This window comes from Ranitomeya imitator, chromosome 1, assembly GCF_032444005.1.
Source record: "Ranitomeya imitator isolate aRanImi1 chromosome 1, aRanImi1.pri, whole genome shotgun sequence".
Taxonomy (NCBI): domain Eukaryota; kingdom Metazoa; phylum Chordata; class Amphibia; order Anura; family Dendrobatidae; genus Ranitomeya; species Ranitomeya imitator.
In genome coordinates, this window is record NC_091282.1 from 1,051,643,785 (window position 1) to 1,051,667,320 (window position 23,536).

At 44.2% G+C, this 23,536-nt stretch overlaps 1 protein-coding gene across 2 annotated transcripts in view; it reads right to left on the bottom strand.

Annotated features, from left to right (window-relative positions):
- Nucleotides 1-23,536, bottom strand: part of MAP9 (microtubule associated protein 9) — a 286,412-nt gene that overhangs the window by 85,612 nt on the left and 177,264 nt on the right. For both annotated transcript variants that reach the window (XM_069744116.1, XM_069744115.1), the window contains one exon: nt 4,890-5,049. In XM_069744116.1, the coding sequence (XP_069600217.1) occupies nt 4,890-5,049 (160 nt within the window). The remainder of the gene's footprint in view (nt 1-4,889; nt 5,050-23,536) is intronic.

A 23,536-nucleotide genomic window follows, 5' to 3' on the forward strand; every position in this document is an offset into this window, starting at 1 on the left:
ATAGATCTTCGAGGGGCGTATAATCTTGTGTGTATTAAACAAGGCGATGAATGGAAAACAGCATTTAATATGCCCGAGGGCCATTTTGAGTACCTGGTTATGCCATTCGGGCTTTCCAATGCTCCATCAGTATTTCAGTCCTTTATGCATGACATCTTCCGAGAGTACCTGGATCAATTCCTGATTGTGTATTTGGATGATATTTTGGTCTTTTCGGATGATTGGGAGTCTCATGTGAAGCAGGTCAGAATGGTGTTCCAGGTCCTTCGTGCGAATTCCTTGTTTGTGAAGGGGTCAAAGTGTCTCTTTGGAGTTCAGAAGGTTTCATTTTTGGGGTTCATTTTTTCCCCTTCTACTATCGAGATGGACCCTGTTAAAGTCCAGGCCATTTACGAATGGACTCAGCCGACATCTGTGAAGAGCCTGCAGAAGTTCCTGGGCTTTGCTAATTTTTTGTCGGCGCTTCATCGCTAATTTTTCTACTGTTGCTAAACCGTTGACTGATTTGACCAAGAAGGGTGCTGATGTGGTCAATTGGTCTTCTGCAGCTGTAGAGGCTTTTCAGGAATTGAAGCGTCGTTTTTCTTCTGCCCCTGTGTTGTGCCAGCCAGATGTTTCGCTCCCGTTTCAGGTTGAGGTTGATGCTTCTGAGATTGGAGCAGGAGCTGTTTTGTCGCAAAGAAGTTCTGATGGCTTGGTGATGAAGCCATGTGCTTTCTTTTCTAGAAAGTTTTCACCTGCTGAGCGTAACTATGATGTTGGTAATCGTGAGTTGTTGGCCATAAAGTGGGCATTCGAGGAGTGGCGTCATTGGCTGGAAGGAGCCAAGCATCGCGTGGTGGTCTTGACAGATCACAAGAATTTGACTTATCTTGAGTCTGCCAAACGGTTGAATCCGAGACAGGCTCGATGGTCGTTATTTTTCTCCCGTTTTGATTTTGTGGTTTCGTACCTTCCGGGCTCTAAGAATGTGAAGGCTGATGCCCTGTCAAGGAGTTTTGTGCCTAACTCTCCGGGTGTTCCTGAGGCGGCGGGTATTCTCAAAGAGGGGGTAATTTTGTCTGCCATCTCCCCTGATTTGCGGCGGGTGCTGCAAAAATTTCAGGCTGATAGACCTGACCGTTGCCCAGCGGAGAAACTGTTTGTCCCTGATAGATGGACTAGTAGAGTTATCTCTGAGATTCATTGTTCAGTGTTGGCTGGGCATCCTGGAATCTTTGGTACCAGAGATTTGGTGGCTAGATCCTTTTGGTGGCCGTCTTTGTCACGGGATGTGCGTTCTTTTGTGCAGTCCTGTGGGACTTGTGCTCGGGCTAAGCCCTGCTGTTCTCGTGCCAGTGGGTTGCATTTGCCCTTGCCGGTCCCGAAGAGGCCCTGGACGCATATTTCTATGGATTTTATTTCGGATCTCCCCGTCTCTCAAAAGATGCCGGTCATTTGGGTGGTTTGTGATCGCTTTTCTAAGATGGTCCATTTGGTCTAAATTGCCTTCCTCCTCTGATTTGGTGCCGTTATTTTTCCAGCATGTGGTTCGTTTACATGGTATCCCGGAGAACATCGTTTCTGACAGAGGTTCCCAGTTTGTTTCGAGGTTTTGGCGATCCTTTTGTGCTAGGATGGGCATTGATTTGTCTTTTTCCTCGGCTTTCCATCCTCAGACAAATGGCCAAACCGAACGAACTAATCAAACTTTGGAAACATAGCTGAGATGCTTTGTTTCTGCTGATCAGGATGATTGGGTGTCCTTTTTGCCGTTGGCTGAGTTCGCCCTTAATAATCGGGCCAGCTCGGCTACTTTAGTTTCGCCGTTTTTCTGCAATTCTGGTTTCCATCCTCGTTTCTCTTCAGGGCAGGTTGAGTCTTTGGACTGTCCTGGTGTAGATACTGTGGTGGATAGGTTGCAGCAGATTTGGACTCATGTGGTGGACAATTTGACATTGTCCCAGGAGAAGGGTCACCGTTTCGCTAACCGCCGGCGCTGTGTGGGTCTCCGACTTTGTGTTGGGGATTTGGTTTGGTTGTCGTCTCGTTATGTTCCTATGAAGGTTTCCTCTCCTAAGTTTAAGCCTTGTTTCATTGGTCCGTATAAGATTTCTGAGGTTATCAATCCTGTGTCATTTCGTTTGGCCCTTCCTGCTTCTTTTGCCATCCATAATGTGTTCTATAGGTCGTTATTGCGGAGATACGTGGCGCCTGTGGTTCCATCCGTTGATCCTCCTGCCCCGGTGTTGGTTGAGGGGGAGTTGGAGTATGTGGTGGAGAAGATTTTGGATTCTCGTGTTTCGAGACGGAAACTCCAGTACCTGGTCAAGTGGAAGGGTTATGGTCAGGAAGATAATTCCTGGGTTTTTGCCTCTGATGTTCATGCTGCCGATCTGGTTTGTGCCTTTCATTTGGCTCATCCTGGTCGGCCTGGGGGCTCTGGTGAGGGTTCGGTGACCCCTCCTCAAGGGGGGGGGGGGGTACTGTTGTGAATTCTGTTGTCGGGCTCCCTCCTGTGGTCATGAATGGTACTTCGGCTGGTTCTGTCCATGGACTTCCTCTGGTGGGTGTTTCTGAGTTTCCTTCCACAGGTGACGAGGTTAATTCGTTAGCTGCTGCTCTATTTAACTCCACTTAGATCTTTGCTCCATGCCACCTGTCAATGTTCCAGTATTGGTTTAGTTCACTCCTGGATCGTTCTTGTGACCTGTCTTCCCAACAGAAGTTAAGTTCCAGCTTGTATTTCTTTGGTTTGCTATTTTTCTGTCCAGCTTGCAATTTTTATTGTTGTCTTGCTTGCTGGAAGCTCTGGGACGCAGAGGGAGCGCCTCCGCACCGTGAGTCGGTGCGGAGGGTCTTTTTGCGCCCTCTGCGTGGTCTTTTTGTAGGTTTTTGTGCTGATCGCAAAGTAACCTTTCCTATCCTCGGTCTGTTCAGTAAGTCGGGCCTCACTTTGCTATATCTATTTCATCTCTGTGTTTGTATTTTCATCTTACTCACAGTCATTATATGTGGGGGGCTGCCTTTTCCTTTGGGGAATTTCTCTGAGGCAAGGTAGGCTTTATTTTTCTATCTTCAGGGCTAGCTAGTTTCTTAGGCTGTGCCGAGTTGCATAGGAAGCGTTAGGCGCAATCCACGGCTATTTCTACTGTGTTTGATAGGATTAGGGATTGCGGTCAGCAGAGTTCCCACGTCCCAGAGCTCGTCCTTTATTATCAGTAACTATCAGGTCATTACGTGTGCTCTTAACCACCAGGTCCATTATTATCCTGACCACCAGGTCATAACACAGATCCCTTCTCCGTGGTGTCACTTATTTGTCACGTGCCTGCTCTCACACGTGACTTGGGGTTGTGCCTGCAAGGGTTAATCTATCTTCCCACTCTCAGTCCAGCACTCAACCTCTGTCCTATGCTGTAATGGGAGCATAAATCACACACCGACCCAGGCCACACACCCGCTCATACACGCTGCCACCACTCATCGAATACACGGGCGATGAGTCCCGGAAATAATAATACTAATAAAAATATGTCTATCACTTATGAGGCTCACACACCTTAGGCTATGGATTCTTTTAGAACATTCAAGGTTCAACTTGTTAAAGTTTTATACTTTAATAACAAAAGGTCCAATGCTTTGAATAAGAAAAAGGTATAAAAATATGATAATAAAAAGACATACAACTTATGCAAACAGTATCAAAATAAACAGGAGAAACTTACAGAAATTATCTAACTGGTAGTTGCTTTCTGCTCCCTGAGGGTAGGACGAATGTAGATTGGATCACACCAGCTTCTCAGGCTACCCCCATCATGTGAACACAATTCTCTGTCTGCAGCCTAAATTTATAACTTTGGTCTGGAGGTCAGGTTAATATCATAGCCTGTTTGATTGGGCCACGGCAGCGCCCCCAATTAATATATTTTCTCTTGTGAAAAGGCTCTCAGGAATAGATTCCCTCAGGCCGCAATTAGCATGTCCCCTCCAAGACCTAAGAGGTGCCAAATGTTACTTTTCTTCTTGGCCCAAGCTAGACCTCCTGGTGAGATATGGAGACACAATTTCTACTAGTCCCAAGGAAGTACCTATTAATACCTAGGTGCGACTTGCCTTCAGGACAGATGTTACATTATCACTAGTCACACATATAACCCTAGAAATATGTCACTACACACATATAGATATATATACACATATTTCACCACACTCTGCAATCTTGAAAAGCAGCCATATGCATACCACTAAGACATATCTTATGCATTATGCAAGGATGGGGATTTGAAGCTTGTAAGGGCGACATGCAAATATACAATTCCTCTCAAACTGTAGTTTTTGGCATTTTGCCAAAAAAACTTGGGGTCTGAATTGCAACCTAGTAGGGTTCTCTGGCACATGGAAGTTAGAAACTAAGTAAGTCTGGAAGACAATAGGCACAACTCTCATTTTTTTCAGTGATAGTTAAAGTGGGCACAAGTTTCCATCCCCATGAAAGGGGGAATTGTGTGCTGTATTTCTCAACAATCATGCGACGCTGTGCATGCTCCTCTGCTCATTCTGACTCACGCCTACTTTCATGTTATTCAGTGTGGACCAGAAAACTAAATCATGTCTATATTAAGTTATCTATATTTACTATTGAACAAATGGCTTTCACTGAAACCCTGTACATGTATGATCCATTACAAGCGCCTTTTATATATTGTCTTCTGAACGCCATATAAATAATAAAACTAAGTAAGTTAGAGCACTTGATTCACAAGAAAGAACACAACAGAATAAAAAAGCAATGAATGCCCTGCGGGGAATGATACAAGAAATTGATTGAAATCTGTTAGTTGTGCAGGACGCAGTTATTGAGTGTCCTCCCTCATCCCAGTCATATAAATCCATTATAAATTGGTTACCTGATAAACAGTAGCACGCAGTTTATCAGCCGCTTCTACTTCACCGCTTTCTTTATTAACAGATGTGTCCAGTATTGTTAATGTTCCCAAATATCGGGACTTAGCAGAGACCCGAGAGCCGAGTTTTGAAGACTTCCTGGTTTGTGAGGCAGATAAAGATCTGTAATCAAATAACAAACTTAATGTCCTGCAAATGCTCATTGCTGCAAAAGAAAGCAGTGAAGTTAGGGGATTTCTTGTGGCACACTTCCAAATTAAAGGGGGATTCGCATCTCATAAACTGCCATTGCTTAAAAGGCTTGTTCACTACTCGGACAACCCCTATGTTTTCCCCCAGTAAAATAATAACACATATTCCCATCATATGCCGATGCTGTTGCTACGGTGTTGTAACTGGCTCTCCCGGGGCTCCCGTCACTTATGGCCAATCAGCTCTGGCTTCTCTCCTGTCCCAAGGACGTCATACCTTGATTTGTCCGAAAGTAGGGAGAATAAAGCCAGTGCTGCTTGGCGGAGGGATTGCTTGCATTTTTGAGTTACGTGAGCCCCGGGGGAGCAAGAGTCGACACCGCTGATGAGCACCTGCACTGGAGGTGAATATAAAGGTTATTATTTTCCAGGGGGGAAAATTAGGGACCAAAAAGGGGTTGCCCACATAATAGACAACTCTTTTAATAACTGATCGTACTAGCACCATGAGAAGCGAGGAGCACTAACATTAATAATTTTGGCATCATTAAAAAAAAAAAAGGATTGGAGAATTGTATTTCTTAAAAAAACTTCCCAGGGGGTTTATGACGGTGATAATTCCTTGATGCGAGTAAGTCTCTATTCACATCTGTGTTGGTGGAGCTCAATGAACCCCATTTAAAACAAGGGTTTAAAGGCTGGAAACGAAGAGGTTGGGTTCCTAATCAGGCCACCTTCTATGTGAATGAAACCACAAGCATACATCCTATAATCCTATTAAACGTTTCCTATGATATAAGTGTCTCAAAATTTCATGGTTTAGCTTTAACTCTTCAAACATAAACAATGGTAAAGATAAAACAGAAAAAAACCAAAGAGTAACTCAGCATATTCCTGCAGATCACATTTATATAACTCACATTCATAATGCATCTATAATCTATTCACTTAAATGCAGCTGCTAAAAACCTTCAGCACAAAACAGCCACTAATGAATATTTGATGCGGTGAGTGCAGGGAGACTGCTTTCATATATATTTCATTGCATTCCCATCTTTTAGGAATTCAGGCTGCCATGTACATTTATTTTACAGTTTGTTAAGTTACTGTAACCCTTTCACCACTGAACATTATTAACAGTAACAGCCATAAAGGGATTATCCCAATTTCGATTATGTTGTTCATAGGCACTTTAGCTAAATAACGTCTCAAAAGTAACCAGCGAAGCCTTCAGATACTCATAGGCTACGTCCTTACTCCAACTTCTCCATCATGCCTCTCTCTGACCAGTGTGAATGGGCGGTCCTTCAGTGCTGCCCATGTGACCGCTGGAAACTACATTTCCCACAACCCCCTGCTTCTTGTGCAGGCTCCCGCACTCTCCTGGGAACAGCTAACATTAGCTACACCTTATCTACCTTCAATCTACTCTGTGATCTGCTATGGCAACAGCAGCAGGGCCGACAGAAGGAGACAATAGTTATTGTTTCATTTTAAATTAATTACTCATATTTATATCAATATTATATCAATAGATGTAATTATTTTTGCCCCGCCTCCTTGTATAGATTTATAATCTTCTGCTGAGGGATTTTATGTGTTTTAGCTATATTTCCATTTGGCTTTATGTTGTGCATAGTAACCAATCACAGCACAGCTTTCATTTCACCAAGACTCTCTATAAAAAGAAAGCTGAGCTTTGATTGGTTGCTGTGGTCAACAAAGTCAGTTATGGTACTCTCGTCAGACAGTACAGATAAAAGTCCAGATGTGTTTATGGGTAGGAAGTGCTATGTCAAGTATGGACAGACACGTTCATGATTTAATGACCTACCGTAATTTTACGACCTTCTAAGGACCTTATGTCCTTATTCTAATGTCCTGATATACATTCCATAGAGTTACTTACCGTAGTTTTTTCTCATGGCTGTACAAATATTACATGTAAATATTATCAATTATTAAATATCAATATGATTGTATAAATGATGAAATATGAATAATATACATATACTCCCACCCATGATGGAATAAAGATAATTCTAACATGTATACAGATACATTTGTTGCATTTTTAGACAGATAGCAACTACTTCTGCCCTCATATCTGTATACACTGTGACTTTGCTATAATGCAAATTAAGTCAAATTAAAGTGTAATGGAAGCACACCCTGGTCTCAAGATTCAAGACTTCTGAATCTAATATTTCCAGGAGGATAGCCATTCCATTTGGAGCAATATTAGCACATCGGTCACATATCACCGAAATGAAATATTAATCACAGCTTTCCAATTGGAGATGTGCATAGAATGGAAGCAAATGATGAAAGGAAAAGAAGATAAGCTCCTATCAAGGATCCATCAAAACTACAAGGAGACTATGGCTCTGTAGTGAAGGCCAAGGTGACCTTGTTAAGCAAAATGTAATTAGATAAAACCAGAAACATTCTTATGTAAAAAGGGTTTTATCCTCTGAAATGGAAAGTAGTAAGTATTTTATATGGGGTTAGGGAAATAAAAGAGTATTGCATACATTTTCCAAGAAATTATTGCAAAGAACACTAATAAATGTTGAGCTTTACAGTAATAGATTTACTACCCCAAAGACCACAAATACATCTTTTTACGACAGTCATTTATGAGACTTATGTTGAAACACTGGTTTTATGCTGCTGTCGAATAAACCTGAATGGGAGCCCTGTGTTTGATGGACTGGAGGCTCTGTTGTGATAGGACAGCTGAGCTCCTGTTCTAGCACCTGGGATCAGAGAAACATCTGAGCTTAAACTCCCTGAACCTTTCTAACTGAAAGCGACGGTTACCAGTGTGAGACGTGTAGATCAGGAGAGTAGACTCTCAGTCATTACATGGCTCACACTGGTAATTTCCCCTTCCATTAGAAACAAGATCAGGAGGCAGATTCTCAGGGAAATCTGTGTCTGGCCCACAGATCTTAACAGTTCCTTTACATAAGTAAAATCTGGATTACAAATTACTACGGCATATGACATCAGATCACAGATGTCAAGGTATAGTTTTACTAAGGTCCCTAATACCTACCTGACCAACTAGACACTTAGAAGGTGATCCCACTGATAGATTCCCTTTAACCCCTTTCCGATATCGGGTGTAATAGCATGTCAATGTCCGACTCCCTCCCTTTGATGTGGGCTCCGGCGATGAGCCCACATCCTTCCCGGAACATGTTAGCTGTTTTGAACAGCTGACATGTGCCTGAAACAGTCACGGGTGGACTTGTGATCCACCCGCGGCTATTATCAAATTCTGACAGTGGCATTTAACAAGCGCTTCCGGCAATTGCGCTGGAAATCTGCCCACTGGTGACCCCCGTCATGTGATCGCGGGGTTGGCATGACAACCAGAGGTCTTCCTGGAGATCTCTATGGTTGTCACTGCCGACTTGCTGTGAGCGCCGGCCAGTGATCGGCGCTCATAGCAAGTGAGTAATTCAGCTACATATAGGCGATCTGATCATCGCCTAGTTGTATCTGAGCCGATCGGGTTATGGCAATTTCTAATCTACCATGGAGACTATTGAAGCATGCCCAAAGTAAAAAAAAAATGTTTTTAAAAATATATAAACATTTTTTTATAAATATAAAAGTTCAAAAATCAAACACGCATATTTGGTATCGCTGCTTTCAGAATCTATCAATGAAAAAAAAAAAGATTAACCTGATCGCTAAATGGCGTAGTGAGAAAAAAAAGTAAAAACGCCAGAATTACGTTTTTTCTGGTTGCCATGACATTGCATTACAATGCAATAACAGGTGATCAAAAGATCATATCTGCACTAATCTGGCATCATTAAAACCGTCAGCTCGGCACGCAAAAAATAAGCCCTCACCCGACCCGAGATCTTGAATAAGGGAGACACTATAGGTATTGGAAAATGTCGCAATTTTTTTTTAACAAAGTTTGGAATTTTTTTCACCACTTACATAAAAACGAACCTAGACATGTTTGGTATCTATGAACTCGTAATGTACTGGAGAATCATAATGGCAGGTCAGTTTTAGAATTTATTGAACATAGTAAAAAAGCCAAACAAAAAAAGTGTGGGATTGCACTTTTTTTGCAATTTCACTGCACTTGGAAATTTTTTCCTGCTTTCTAGTGAGACATGGTATAACCAATGGTGTCATTCACGCAAAAGCAAGCAATCACATGGCCATTTTGATCAAAAACTCAAAAATTGGCATCATTAAAAACGTCAGCTTGGCACGCAAAAAATAAGCTCTCACCCAACCCGTGATCTTGGATAAGGGAGACATTATGGGTATCGGAAAATGTCGCAATTTTTTTTAACAAAGTTTGGAATTTTTTCCACCTCTTACATAAAAAAGAACCTAGACATGTTTGGTATCTATGAACTCGTAATGTCCTGGAGAATCATAATGGCAGGTCAGTTTTAGAATTTATTGAACCTAGTAAAAAAGCCAAACAAAAAAAGTGTGGGATTGCACTTTTTTTTGCAATTTCACTGCACTTGGAATTTTTTTCCTGCTTTCTAGTACGAGACATGATATAACCAATGGTGTCATTCAAAAGTACAATTCGTCCCGCAAAAACAAGCAATCACATGGCCATTTTGATCAAAAAATAAAAATGTTATGGCTCTGGGAAGAAGGAAAGCAAAAAATGAAAATGCAAAACCAAAATTACCTTTGATCATTAAGGGGTTGATGGGAATCTGTCACAAGATTTTACACCCTGAACTATTGATATGTCCATTTAGCAATTTCAAAGACAAGTCTAGAAATATTTTTACATAGCTACTGATAAATCAGTTTTAAATTATTTGAAAATCCTGGACAAACCCTTTAAATGGTTACTTAATAAGTGACTAAGGCATTTTGTGGTGGGGATTTCACTATACCAAGAAGTCCTTAAAGTGAACCTGTCAGCGGTTTTGGCCAATATAAGATATGGCCATGACCTTTCAGGACTTAAATACAGCATTTTATAATGCTGTATATAAGCCCCGACCCTGACCTGGAAGAACTGAAAAATAAGTTTTATTATACTCACCTGCAGGGCGGTCCAGTCCAGTGGGTGTCGCTCTTCTTGGTCCAGCGCCGCTCACCTTCTTATGATCGCTGCCCTCCTACTTGCTTCTTGTGGTTGACGCAACCCTGCATCATCCACATAGGCTCCCTGGCATCACACTCCTGAGCAGGCATACTTTGTCCTGCCCTCTTGTGTATAAGCCCTGAAATGTAATAGCCGCATATTATATCGGCCAAAACTGCTGTCAGGTTCCCTTAAAGGAAAGCAGGCGGTCATTGCATTCCTGTACTGGGGTACCCAGAAAGAGATTGACTCTCAAAAGAAGGGTAGCATAAATAAATCTGGGGGGAGTCCGAGGACCAAAAGATCGCTAAGGCGTTACTTCTAAAGACTTAATTTGTTGGCGATGTCACAGTTCAGGGCACATAGCTGTCCATTGTCCTAGGTCCACCGAACCAATGGACTGCAGCATGGGGATGCGCGTTTTGTATTATGCCTATACAGCCTGCAGTGTGGACTATCAGACTAGCGAGAACCCACAAGCATGTCCCATGACAATAAATGGGGTACTGGTGTCGGGACTCTTGGACTCGGGGAGTTTGGTGACCCAGGTAAAGGCCACACTTCACCAACAGTTGATCCAAAAAAATCGTAACGTCCGCTGTATTCACGGGAACGTCAAGGACTACTCTGTTGCCAGACTGTCTATAAAAATGACCTGTGGCACTGAGTCACACGAGGTCAGAGCAGTTAAGGACCTGCTGCACCCAATAATAGTAGGGAGGGACTTTAGTTTGTTCTGGGACTTATGGCGAAAGGTGGGGGCACCAAGTTTCTCAGATAGAAGCCAGTTTAACCACGAAGAATCCCCATCGCAGTCAGAGGCGGGTAAGTTCCCCTTGTGTGTCTTTGCGGGTGACGAGGACAAGACAGTGACACATGAGGCCAATATTGCTGAGTTTGGTGTCTGAGAAGATTTTTGGGACTGCTCAAATGGAGGACCTTATCTTAAAAGGGGCACTGGAAAATGTTACTGTGATCAATGGAGTTGCCGAAGAGCCGGGGTCCGGCACAAGGTTTCTAGATTTTGCAGTAAATGAGGATCTGCTATATCGGGTCACTAAACTGAGATGGGAAGTATTAGAGCAGCTGTTTGTACCGGAACCCTATAAGCATAGGGTACCAGACCTGGCCCATTCTCATGTCTTGAGTGGGCATTTAGGTGTAGATAAAACCCAGAAGCAGGTATTTCAAAGGTTCTAGTGGCCTGGGAGTCACCAAGAGATTGTTAATTATTGATGGTCCTGTCCTACCTGTAAGCTAACTGCTCCCGTCTCCCTCTTCCGAAGTCCCCTAGTGCTGTTACCCATTATACAGGTTCCTTTTGACCGGATTGCCACGGACCTTGTTCGGCATTGCCATGAACCTCATCATGGGCTATGCAACACGGTACCCGGAGATGGTACCACTATGAAACTCCTCCGCCAAAAGCATACCCCTAGAGCTAGTTTATATTTTCTCCCGGACGAGCCTGCCAAAGGAAATTCTGATGGACCAAGGAATGTCATTAATGTCCAAGGTAATGCGAGAGTCATGTAAGATTCTCCAGATTAGACAACTCAGGAAGTCAGTGTACTATCCATGGATGGAGAGGTTCAATAAGACCTTGAAGTCCCTGCATAAGAAGGTAGTGGAAAAGGATGGCCGAAACTGGGACTGCCTACTCCCGTACCTGCTGTTCTCTATTATGGAAGTTCCACAGGCCTCTACGGGGTTCTCATCATTCGAGTTGTTATACAGACGGCACCCTTCGTGACTTTTGGATATTGCAAAGGAGACCTGGGAAGCAGAGGTTACACCCAACTGAATTATCATTGAGTATGTGGCACAGATGCAGGACAAGATCGTGAGGGTAATGCTGATCGTGAAAGAGAGCCTCCTTCATGCACAAAAGGCCCTGGCTAAGGTCTACAATTGGTCATCAAGGCTGAGACAGTTTTACACTGGAGACCAATTGTTGGTGTTGATCCCAACAGTTAACAGTACATTTCTGGCCAAGTGGCAGGGGCCATAAGAGGTTGTCAAAAAGCTGAGTGACGTCAACTACAAGGTCCACAAGCCAGGGAGAAGAAAGCCGTACCAAATGTACCACATCAACCTGCTTAAATGGTGGCAAGACAGGGAACCAGTGGAAGCTACATGCCTAGGGGCCAATCCTGAGGCCAAGGTTGAGGATATAACAGTGGCAGAGACACTGTCACTGGCCCTGAAACAACTGCTGAAAACGGCTTCAACCGGACATACACAGGTTGTTGAACATGAAATCCAGACGGAACCACATGTGTGGGAGAACCAAAAACCATATAGAATCCCCGAAGTCCGCTGCGAGGTGATTTTGAAGGAGGTGCGCTTACGATGCTCCACAACGATGAACTCTTAGAGAGGCTAGGGTCAGCCAGATACGTCACCACCCTGAACCTAACAAAAGGTTACTGGCAAATCCTCCTCAAAGAGTGCCAAGGAGAAGATGGCCTTTTCTACACTTTGACAATTGCTTCCAGTATGCGAGAATGCTATTCAGGCTACCTTCCAAAGGATCCTGGACTGAATACTGTGATATTCAGCCCAGATTGGGAAAGTCATCTGCAGAAGATTCAAGCCATGCTAGACGCACAAAGGAAGGCGGGGTGTATCATAAACCTAAAGAAGTGTGCCATGGGGAAAGAGTTGGCAAAATACTTGGGCTATGCCAGAAAAGGCAAATTAAAGCCGCAAGTGAATAAGGTGGAGGCAATCCAAAATTGTCAGGAACCGGTCTCTAAGAAACAGGTTCGGACGTTTCTGGGAATGGTGGAACACTATCCTGAATTTCTCTATGATAGCCGTACCCCTGACTGACCTTCATAAGGGGACGAATACATAGATGGTAAAATGAAGCAGAGATGACGTTCCAAGAGTTGTAGCTCGCCCTATGTAAGCAGCTGGTCTTGATCGCACCAGACTTCAGTAGGGAACTGTTGGTCCTAATGGACATCTCAGAGGTCGGGATGGGAGTGGTGTCGTACCAAGAAGTAAATGGGGAGGAACATCCAGTCCCGTATTTAAGTAGGAAACTCTCCTGCTTTGAGAAAAACTATTGGGCAGAGGGGAGGATATGCGACAGCAAAGTATTGGAGAAGAGATATGTATTATGTATTGAGGTTGTTGGCTTCAGCGATATGAACCTAGCACACTGAGAGGGTGTTGATCATACTTGTTTAGGGCTAGGTTAAGTGAACAGCTGTTAAATGGGTGGGAGATTATTCACCATATCTCCACCCCAGGGTGGAGTCCAGAAGATAAATACACAGCCTTTTAGCTTATTCAGTGTTGGTTGTGCCTGCAGATGCAAGTTCCAGAGCTGTGTTTTCATGATAAGGTAAGCTGAACCTTTTGTTGTTTGTTCCTGAGCGAGCTGATCCACAAAGCAACTTTTGTTTTTGTTTTCCCGTTAGGCCAGAAAGGCTGTGCTTGTTTTTCTAACGCTGCACTGGTTTATGCAGTACCTTTAATAAACCAGTGGAAAATTTTAAGAGACAGCGTTTCTGTGTCTACCTCCTGGGGCAGCTGTGTGAGCCAATCTACCACAGTATATAACTTTCATCGCCTCATATACGATGTAAAGATGAGCATTTTATGAGCCCAGCAAGAGCTAGACTCATAAAATAGTACTCATAATATCAGAATCATAGAGCCATTCTGACAACATGGATTTTCAAAGTAAGTATACCAGTCTCATTGGTCTAAGAAATATATTTAATGATGCATATTTGTATTGTGAAATATGGCGACAGAACTACCGCATATACTTGTGTATATAAGCCGAGTTTTTCAGCACATTTTTTAGGCTGAAAAACCCCCTTTGCTTATACTCGCGTAAGGGTCCCACTTACAGTATTTTTCGGACTATAAGATGGAGGAGCGGCAGCAACGGAACAGCGGCTGATAGGAGGAAGGAGCCAGCTGCTGCAGCTAACACCTGTTACCGCTACTAAAGAGAAATTAATATGCACTACTCTCCATGCCCATGGGAGTGGAGAGTAGTGATATTCATTTCTCTTTAACAGCTGACACGCTGTTAGCCGCAGCCGCCAGCTTCCTGCAGCTGGAGGGCTCTGAAGTGTGCCCACTGCTTAAGGGAAAGAATATTCACTGCTCTACACTCCCATGAGCATGGAGAGCAATGAATATACCTTTCTCTTTAATAGCGGGCACAGTAGTAGCAGCCGCAAGCATCCTGTAGCAACCAGGCAATCACATGTGCCAGCTACTTAAGGGAGAGCAGTGAATGTTCAGTCCCTTTAGTAGCGCGTACACACGATAGCCTGGCTGCAAGCAAGCCAGCGGCTGAGGTTCCTGTTCCCGCTATTAAAGATTAACCCTTTTACCCCCAAGGGTGGTTTGAACGTTAATGACTGGGCCAATTTTAACAATTCTGACCACTGTCCCTTTATGAGGTTATAATTCTGTAACGCTTCAACGGATCCTGATGATTCTGACAAAGTTTTCTCGTGACATATTGTACTTCATGATAGTGGTAAAATTTCTTTGATATTACCTGCATTTATTTGTGAAAAAAATGGAAATTTGGTGAAAAGTTTGAAAATTTCGCAATTTTCCAAATTTGAATTTTTAAGCCCTTAAATCACAGAGCTATGTCACACAAAATACTTAATAAGTAACATTTCCCACATGTCTACTTTACATCAGCACAATTTTGGAACCAAATTTTTTTTTAGTTAGGGAGTTGTAAGGGTTAAAAGTTGACCAACAATTTCTCATTTTTACAACACCATTTTTTTAGGGACTACATCACATTTGAAGTCACTTTGAGGGGTCTATAAGATAGAAAATACCCAAGTGTGACACCATTCTAAAAACTGCACCCCTCAAGGTGCTCAAAACCAAATTCAAGAAGTTTATTAACCCTTCAGGTATTTCACAGGAATTTTTGGAATGTTTAAAAAAATGAACATTTAACTTTTCTCATAAAATTTTTTACTTCAGCTTCAATTTGTTACCAAGGGTAATAAATGTACAGCCATAAAAAAATAAAAAATAAATCATTTTTTCACAAAAATGATCTTTTTGCCCTCAATTTTATTTTCCCAAGGGTAACAGAAGAAATTGGACCCCAAAAGTTGTTGTTCAATTAGTCCTGAGTACGCTGATACCCCATATGTGGGGGTAAACCACTGTTTGGGTGCATGGCAAAGCTCGGAAGGGAAGGAGCGCCGTTTGACTTTTCAATGCAAAATTGACTGGAATGGAGATAGGACACCATGTCACGTTTGGAGAGCCACTGATGTGCCTAAACATTGAAACCCCCCACACGTGACACCATTTTGGAAAGTAGACCCCCTAAGGAACTTATCTAGATATGTTGTGAGAACTTTAAACCCCCAAGTGTTTCACTACAGTTTACAACGCAGAGCCGTGAAAATAAAAATTCTTTTTTTTTTCCACTAAAATTCTTTTTTTGCACCCAGTTTTGTATTTTACCAAGGGTACCAGGTGAAATTGGACCCCAAAAGTTGTTGTCCAATTTGTCCTGAGTATGCAGATATCCCACATGTGGGGGGAACCACCATTTGGGCGCATAGCAGAGATTGGAAGGGAAGGAGCGCTGTTTGGAATGCAGAATTAGATGGATTGGTCTGCAGGCATCACATTGCGTTTGCAGTGCCCCTGATGTACCTAAACAGTAGAAACACCCCACAAGTGACCCCATATTGGAAACTAGACCATCCGAGGAACTTATCTAGATGTGTTGTGAGAACTTTGAACCCCCAAGTGTTTCACTACAGTTTATAAACGCAGAGCCATGAAAATAAAAAATCATTAATTTTCCACAAAAATGATTTTTTAGCCCCCCAAATTATTATTTGCTCAAGGGTAACCAGAGAAATTGGACACCAAAAGTTGTTGTGCAATTTGTCCTGAGTACGCTGATACACCATATGTTGGGGTAAACCCCTATTTTGGCGCACGGGAGAGCTCAGAAGGGAAGGAGCACTGTTTTAGTTTTTAAACGCAGAATTGGCAGGAATTGAGATCGGACGACATGTCGCGTTTGGAGAGCCCCGGATGTGCCTAAACAGTGGAAACCCCCCAATTCTAACTAAAACCCTAACCCAAACACACCCCTAACCCCAACCCTAACCACACCCCTAATCCTAAACCTAACCCTAACTTTAGCCCCAACCCTAACCCTAACTGTAGCCCCAACCCTAACTGTAGCCCCAACCCTAACCCTAACTGTAGCCCCAACCCTAACTTTAGCACCAACCCTAACCCTAACTGTAGCCCCAATCCTAACCCTAACTGTAGCCCCAATCCACACCCTAACTGTAGCCCCATCCCTAACCCTAACTTTAGCCCCAACCCTAACTGTAGCCCCAACCCTAACCCTAACTGTAGCCCTAACCCTAACTGTAGCCCCAACCCTAACCCTAACTTTAGCCCCAACCCTAACTTTAGCCCCAACACTAATCCTAATGGGAAAATGGAAATAAATACATTTTTTTAATTTGATTATTCTTCCCTAACTAAGGGTGTGATGAAGGGGGGTTTGATTTACTTTTATAGCGGGTTTTTTAGTGGATTTTTATGATTGGCAGCTGTCACACACTAAAAGACGTTTTTTATTGCAAAAAATAGTTTTTACGTCTCCACATTTTGAGAACTATAGTTTTTCCACATTTTGGTCCACAGAGTCATGTGAGGTTTTGTTTTTTGCAGGACGAGTTGACGTTTTTATTGGTACTATTTTTGGGCACGTGACAATTTTTGATCGCTTTTTATTCCGATTTTTGTGAGGCAGAAAGACCAAAAATCGGCAATTCTTGAATTTATTTGGGGGGGTTGGGGGCATTTATACCGTTCCACATTTGGTAAAATTAATAAAGCAGTTTTATTCTTCGGGTCAGTACAATTACAGCGATACCTCATTTATATCATTTTTTAATGTTTTGGCGCTTTTTATACGATAAAAACTATTTTATATAAAAAATAATTATTTTTGCATCGCTTTATTCTGAGGACTAAGTCTTTTATATTTTCGCTGATGATGCTGTATGGCATCTTTTTTTTGCGGGACAAGATGATGATTTCAGTGGTACCATGGTTAATTATATCTGTCTTTTTTATTGCGTGTTATTCCACTTTTTGTTTGGCGGTATGATAATAAAGCGTTGTTTTTTGCCACGTTTTTTTTTTTTTTTTTTTTACAGTGTTCACTGAAGGGGTTAACTAGTGGGAGAGTTTTATAGGTCGGGTCGTTACGGACACGGCGATACTAAATATGTGTACTGTTTATTATTTAGATAGCATTAAGCTACTTACTGGTAGCAGCATTTTTCGGAGGCCCATGACAGCACTACGAGAGAGGGGATCCGCCCTTCAGGAACAGGAAACCTACAGATAAAAAAGGGCGGCACCTCTCCCCATGCATCAGTTGTATTTCAGAGCCTGAGAGGACTACCGCGGTTAGTGGCACACAAATATACATTATATACCGCTTATATACAAAAACAATCCATCATAACGAACTAGATACCACACGTGAGATCTATCTATCTCAATAAATACACTATAGGAAGTGCAACCCCCACGTGAATAGGGAGGGAACTAAGGGTGCTGTCATGGGCCTCCTAAAAATGCTGCTACCAGTAAGTAGCTTAATGCTTTATTCGGATTCCCATGACAGCACTACAAGAGAATTACAGATGTAAACTACCTTAGGGAGGGACTATAGCCTGTAGCACCCTTAACCCGAAAGTGAGATCAGAAGAGAACCCCAAGTCCAACCTATAGTGCTTGAAAAAGGTGGAAGGGGATGACCACGTGGCTGCCTTACATATCTGGTCGATCGAAACTCCAGATCTTTCCGCCCAGGATGTAGCCATGGCCCGGGTAGAATGTGCCCTCAGATTCTGCGGAGCCGGACCTCCACCTGCAGTATAAGCCAGAGAGATAGCCTCCCTAATCCACTTCGCTAGCGTGTACTTTGACACTCTAAGTCCTTTCCTGGGACCTTGGAAGGATAGAAACAACGCATCCTCTCTCTTCCAAGCATCAGTGACTGAGATATATTCTAATAGACATCTCCTAACATCTAATGTATGGAGTAGCTCCTCTTTAGGATTAGAAGGATTAGGGAGAAATGACGGTAAAACTATCTCCTGAGATCTGTGAAAATCTGAGGCCACCTTTGGCAAATAAGCTGGATCCGGTCTGAGGACTACTCTGTCCTGTAGAAACTCTGTATAAGGGGAAAGCCTAGAAAGAGCCTGTATGTCTCCTACCCTACGAGCAGATGTAATTGCCACCAAAAATGCTGTTTTGAGGAATAGTAATTTAAGTGAGGCTGAATGAAAGGGCTCAAATGGTTCTTTAGTCAAGGCTGAAAGGACTAGGTTGAGATCCCAAGGTATTGACCTATTTCTGTGTATAGGTCTGGATCTACTAGATGCTTTGATAAACCTTGATACCCAATAGTTGCCAGCAATGTTACAAGAAAATAGGGCCCCTAGGGCTGAGACTTGTACTTTTAGCGTACTTGTGGGTAGATTTATCTCTAGCCCTCTCTGCAGGAATTCTAGAATCTGGTTGATTGGTATACCCTCTTCAATATTAAAATTTGAAGAGGCCAGAAACTTCCTCCAAGTTCTAGAGTAGATCTTAGTTGTTATGTGTTTCCTACTCTTCATAAGGGTATCAATTAGATTTGGAGAAAACCCTCTGTTTTTTAACAGTGACCTCTCAAAAACCATGCCGTCAAATGGAGACCCTTCACTTGTGGATGGTTGATCGGACCTTGATGAAGTAAGTCCGGAATGTCCGGAAGTACCCAGGGGTCTTCCACAGACATGGTCCTGAGCCAGGAAAACCAAGCCCTTCTGGGCCAGAACGGAGCGATCAGTATGATTCTCGCTTGATCCTCCCTTATCTTTCTGACCACCAGAGGCAATAGGTTAAGCGGGGGGAACGCATAAGCCAACCAGAAATCCCATCTGATCAGGAAGGCATCCACTGCCAGCGGATATTCCCTGGGATTAAAGGAACATAATTTTTTTGTCTTTCTGTTGTCCTTGGTGGCAAATAAGTCCACCTCTGGATGACCCCACATGCGGACAATCTGGTTGAAGATTTTTGTGTTCAGAGACCATTCTCCTTGTCTTAAGGAGTTTCAACTTAGAAAGTCTGCTCTTATATTCTCTTTCCCTTTCATATGTACTGCTGATAAAGATAGAAAATGGTTTTCTGCTGTCTGGAGCAGGCGATCCGCTACTTCCATCAGGGACTCGGAGCGTGTTCCACCTTGGTGATTCACGTAGGCCACTGCCACCTGGTTGTCGGAGAGGATTTTGACATGGTGATCCTGTATATATACGAGGAGTTCCTTAATTGAGAATTCAATTGCCATCAACTCCTTCTGATTGGAAGAGGCTGATATTTGGGGGTCCCATAGACCCTGAACTACAACTTCACCCATGTGTGCCCCCCACCCCGTGGGGCTGGCGTCCGCTGTGATTACCCGAGTCACCTGTGTCACCCAGGGAACTCCTGCTGACAGATTGTCTTCCTCTAGCCACCATCTAAGAGATGCAAGAACCACTGGACTCAATGTCATCTGACCCTGCAAGGAACCCTGTAAGGCTCTATCATAATGCAGTACGTCAAACTGTAAAGGTCTGGAGTGGAACTGGGCCCAACGGACGGCGGGAATACAGGAAGTTAGGGAACCTAACAAAGACATAGCCTGTCTAAGAGTCATGGTTGGTTTATTAATTGCTTTTAACACCTGTTGTTGGATATGAAATAGCTTATCAGGTGGAAGACAGCATTGTTGAGACTCGGAATTTAACAGCAGCCCTAGGAATCTCTGGGTTTTTAGGGGTTGTAATCGGGATTTTTCATAATTTATGATCCAGCCCAGATGTTCTAGTTTAGATATAGCTGTTTTTACCTGAGCAAGGCAATGGTCTGCTGAGTTTCCAACTATCAGGAAATCATCCAGATAAGGGATAATGAGGATATCGGATTCACGTAAGTGCGCCATGACCTCCGCAACTACTTTAGTAAATACCCAGGGAGATGCTGAGAGGCCGAAGGGAAGGGCTCTAAATTTAAAATGGCGAACAATACCTCCCATAGACACCGCCACACGTAGAAACCTCTGGAAATTTCCATGGATAGGAACATGATAGTATGCATCCTTTAAGTCCACAACTACCATGAAGCAGTGTTTGAACAACATCTTTATTGCAGAGCTGATTGACTCCATTTTAAATGTGGTATTAACCAGGTACTCATTAAGGGATTTAAGATTAATAATAGTCCTAAATGACTTGTCTGGTTTTTGAATCAGAAATAGAGGAGAGTAGAAACCTCTTCCTCTTTCTGACTCTGGGACCTCAATCAGCACATGTTTAAGGCATAAATTCATGACCTCTGCCTCTAAAGCCGTCTGTTCAATAGTGGAGGAACGTAAGGGGGTTAGCATAAATTTATCCTGAGGCCAGTGAATAAATTCCAGTTTCAGACCTTCCGATATAATACCTCGGACCCAGTCACTATTTGTGATGTTAGTCCATGCGGAAGAGAAGGCTGACAATCTCCCTCCCACAGGGATTCTTAGTCATTGGTCTGGTTTCTTACGTTCTTTTGAGGAACGGCGAAACATGTAACCCGTACCTCTCCTGCGTCTATCCTCCGATCTAAAATTCTCTCTAGAGGGCGAGGATGCGCGCTTCCTTCCACGACCAAATCTCCTTCTGTTGAATGGACGCCGGTAAGAGGCTGATGACAAATTAGGGAATTTCTTCTTATCATCCCCAGCCTTTTCAAGCAGCTCATCCAAGGTTGGCCCAAAGAGATATTCCCCTTTACATGGGATAGCGCATAACTTGGATCTTGACTGAATATCACCCGACCAACACTTCAACCATAAGGCTCTACGAGCCGCGTTGGAGAGTCCTGCTGCTCTGGCCGCCATTCTGACCGAATCCACCGACGCGTCCGACAGGAAAGCCGCAGCAGCCTGAATCACTGGAAGCGCACTTATAATTGAATTTCTGGAAGTGCCTTCTTTAAGCTGGGATTCCAACTGTTCCAGCCAGACCATTAGGGATCTGGCTGTACATGTCGCAGCCACTGCCGGTCTCAAGGATCCAGCTGCCATCTCCCAGGTACCTTTAAGGAAGGTATACACCTTCCTGTCAAGATGGTCTTTAAGGGATCCCATGTCCTCGAAAGGTAATGCGGCTCTCTTTGATGCCTTCGCCACCGCCGTATCTAATTTAGGAGCCTTGTCCCAGGTATCCACAGCCGCATCCTCAAAGGGATACCTGCGCTTTAAAGCTGGTGGAAATGAACCTTTCTTCTCCGTTTTTTTCCATTCCCGGAGAATCTTATCATTCACCGGAAAGGATCTACGTTTCTTGTGTTCCAAGCCGCTGAACATTAGCTCCTGACGGGAAAGCTGCGTCTTAGGTTCTTCTAAGCCCATCGTACCTCTGACTGACTTAACTAATTTATCCACCCGGTCCAGAGGCAGACAGAATCGGCCAGAGTCCTCTTCTAAAGGGACTTCACACAGGGCACACTCCTTATGTTTCGACTTTGCACTTTTCTTCCCCTAGAATGACAAAGTATAAGGGGCCCGCGTCACTGAGTGAACATTCACGTAGCTCACTTACCAGCGTACGCCAAAAAAAGGTACCGGAACACGAGGGGGTTCTTTGCCAGTCGATGCTCTAGGTCCCTGCTTGGATGAGCTTTTACAGCTGGACTGGTCACTTCTGGCATGCTCCTTCTCCGTGGGCTTCTGTCGCACCTCATCCGGCAGCTGAAGCTGCCGCTCACCATCACTCTCCATGATGCAGATGTGGCCAAAAGCAGAGCTCTAAACCCAGCTCCTGCTTAAATCCCCCTCAGATCCGGTCAGCAGGCTGCCTGGCGCCACTCTCATTGGTTCCTGCTGATGAGGCTGCAGCTGGGGGGTCAGCGCAGTCTGTGAGGAATCCGGTGTTCAGGATCGATGGGCGCCGTCATCTTGGATGAACTGCGCATGCGCAGTCACCCAGTGACCCGGAAGCGCCTGCTGACTCCGCCCCCCCCCCGACGTCACCGCACCCGGAAACGCTCCAGCAGACGCTGACAGCGGTGCAGGACGCCGAAGAGCACGCAGCAGTGCTCCGGACAGCGTTCCCCTCCTGACACCGCTACCTCACCACCGCGCTGCACCGCCGTATGGAACGAAGGAGCGCTATACTTACCGGCGCCGGCGCTAGAGGAGATCAGGAATCCTCCGGACTCTGCTCCCTGCTGTATACGTCACTGACGTGCAGTCCAGCCAGGACCACCGTGACGTCTTCCAGGGGCTTCCGCACCGAGGTAGGAGACCCCCCCACTACCTGAATCGGCCGGCCGGCCTGGGATCCATTCCTATGAGATTTCATCTGTAGGATCCTGTCCCTTCAGGAACAGGAAACCAACTGATGCATGGGGAGAGGTGCCGCCCTTTTGTATCTGTAGGTTTCCTGTTCCTGAAGGGCGGATCCCCTCTCTCGTAGTGCTGTAATGTATTTATTGAAACAATATATATATATATATATATATATTTTTTTTTTTTTTTTTTTTTTTCATTATTTATGAATTTATTTTTTTTTTTAAACTTTTTTACTTTGGCCCAGGGTGGGACATCACTATATATTGTTCTGATACTTTGCAAAGCACCGTGTCAGATTAGCGATCTGACAGGCAGTGCTCCAGGCTTGCTGGCGCCTGCAATGAGCGGGCGCTTGCAAGCCACCTCCCTGCAGGACTCGGAAGGCCCCCCACAGCCATTTTGTATCCGGGCCTGCAGGGAGGATGAGGTAGGAGACCCTCGGAGCAACGAGTTCACATCACGTTGTTCCGAGGCTCTCAGGGAAGCACGCAGGGAGCCCCCCCTGCGTGCTTCCCTACGTTGCCGGAACGCTGCTATCATTTTTGATCTGGGTGTTCATGTGCCGGGAGCGGTCTGGGACCGCTCCTGGCCCATAGTGCCGGATATCAGCTATGATAATCAGCTGACACCCGGCCGCGCTCCCCCTGTGAGTGCGGCCGATCGCATATGATGTACAATCTCGTCGAGGGTCAGATAGGCCCAGGTCACCTCGATGGGATAGTACGTCTAAGGTCAGAGAGGGGTTGATGAATATTCACTGCTGCACAGGCCCATAGTCCCGGCATGGGGAGAAGTGAGTATTCCGGCAGCTGTCCTCTGCTTGCAAGCAGCACATGATGTCCCTGCCATGCGCTGCTTACAAGCATAAATCAGTTACTGGCATCAGAACAGGATCCTTCAAGGGAGCGCAGGGAAGGTAAGTAGGATGTTTTT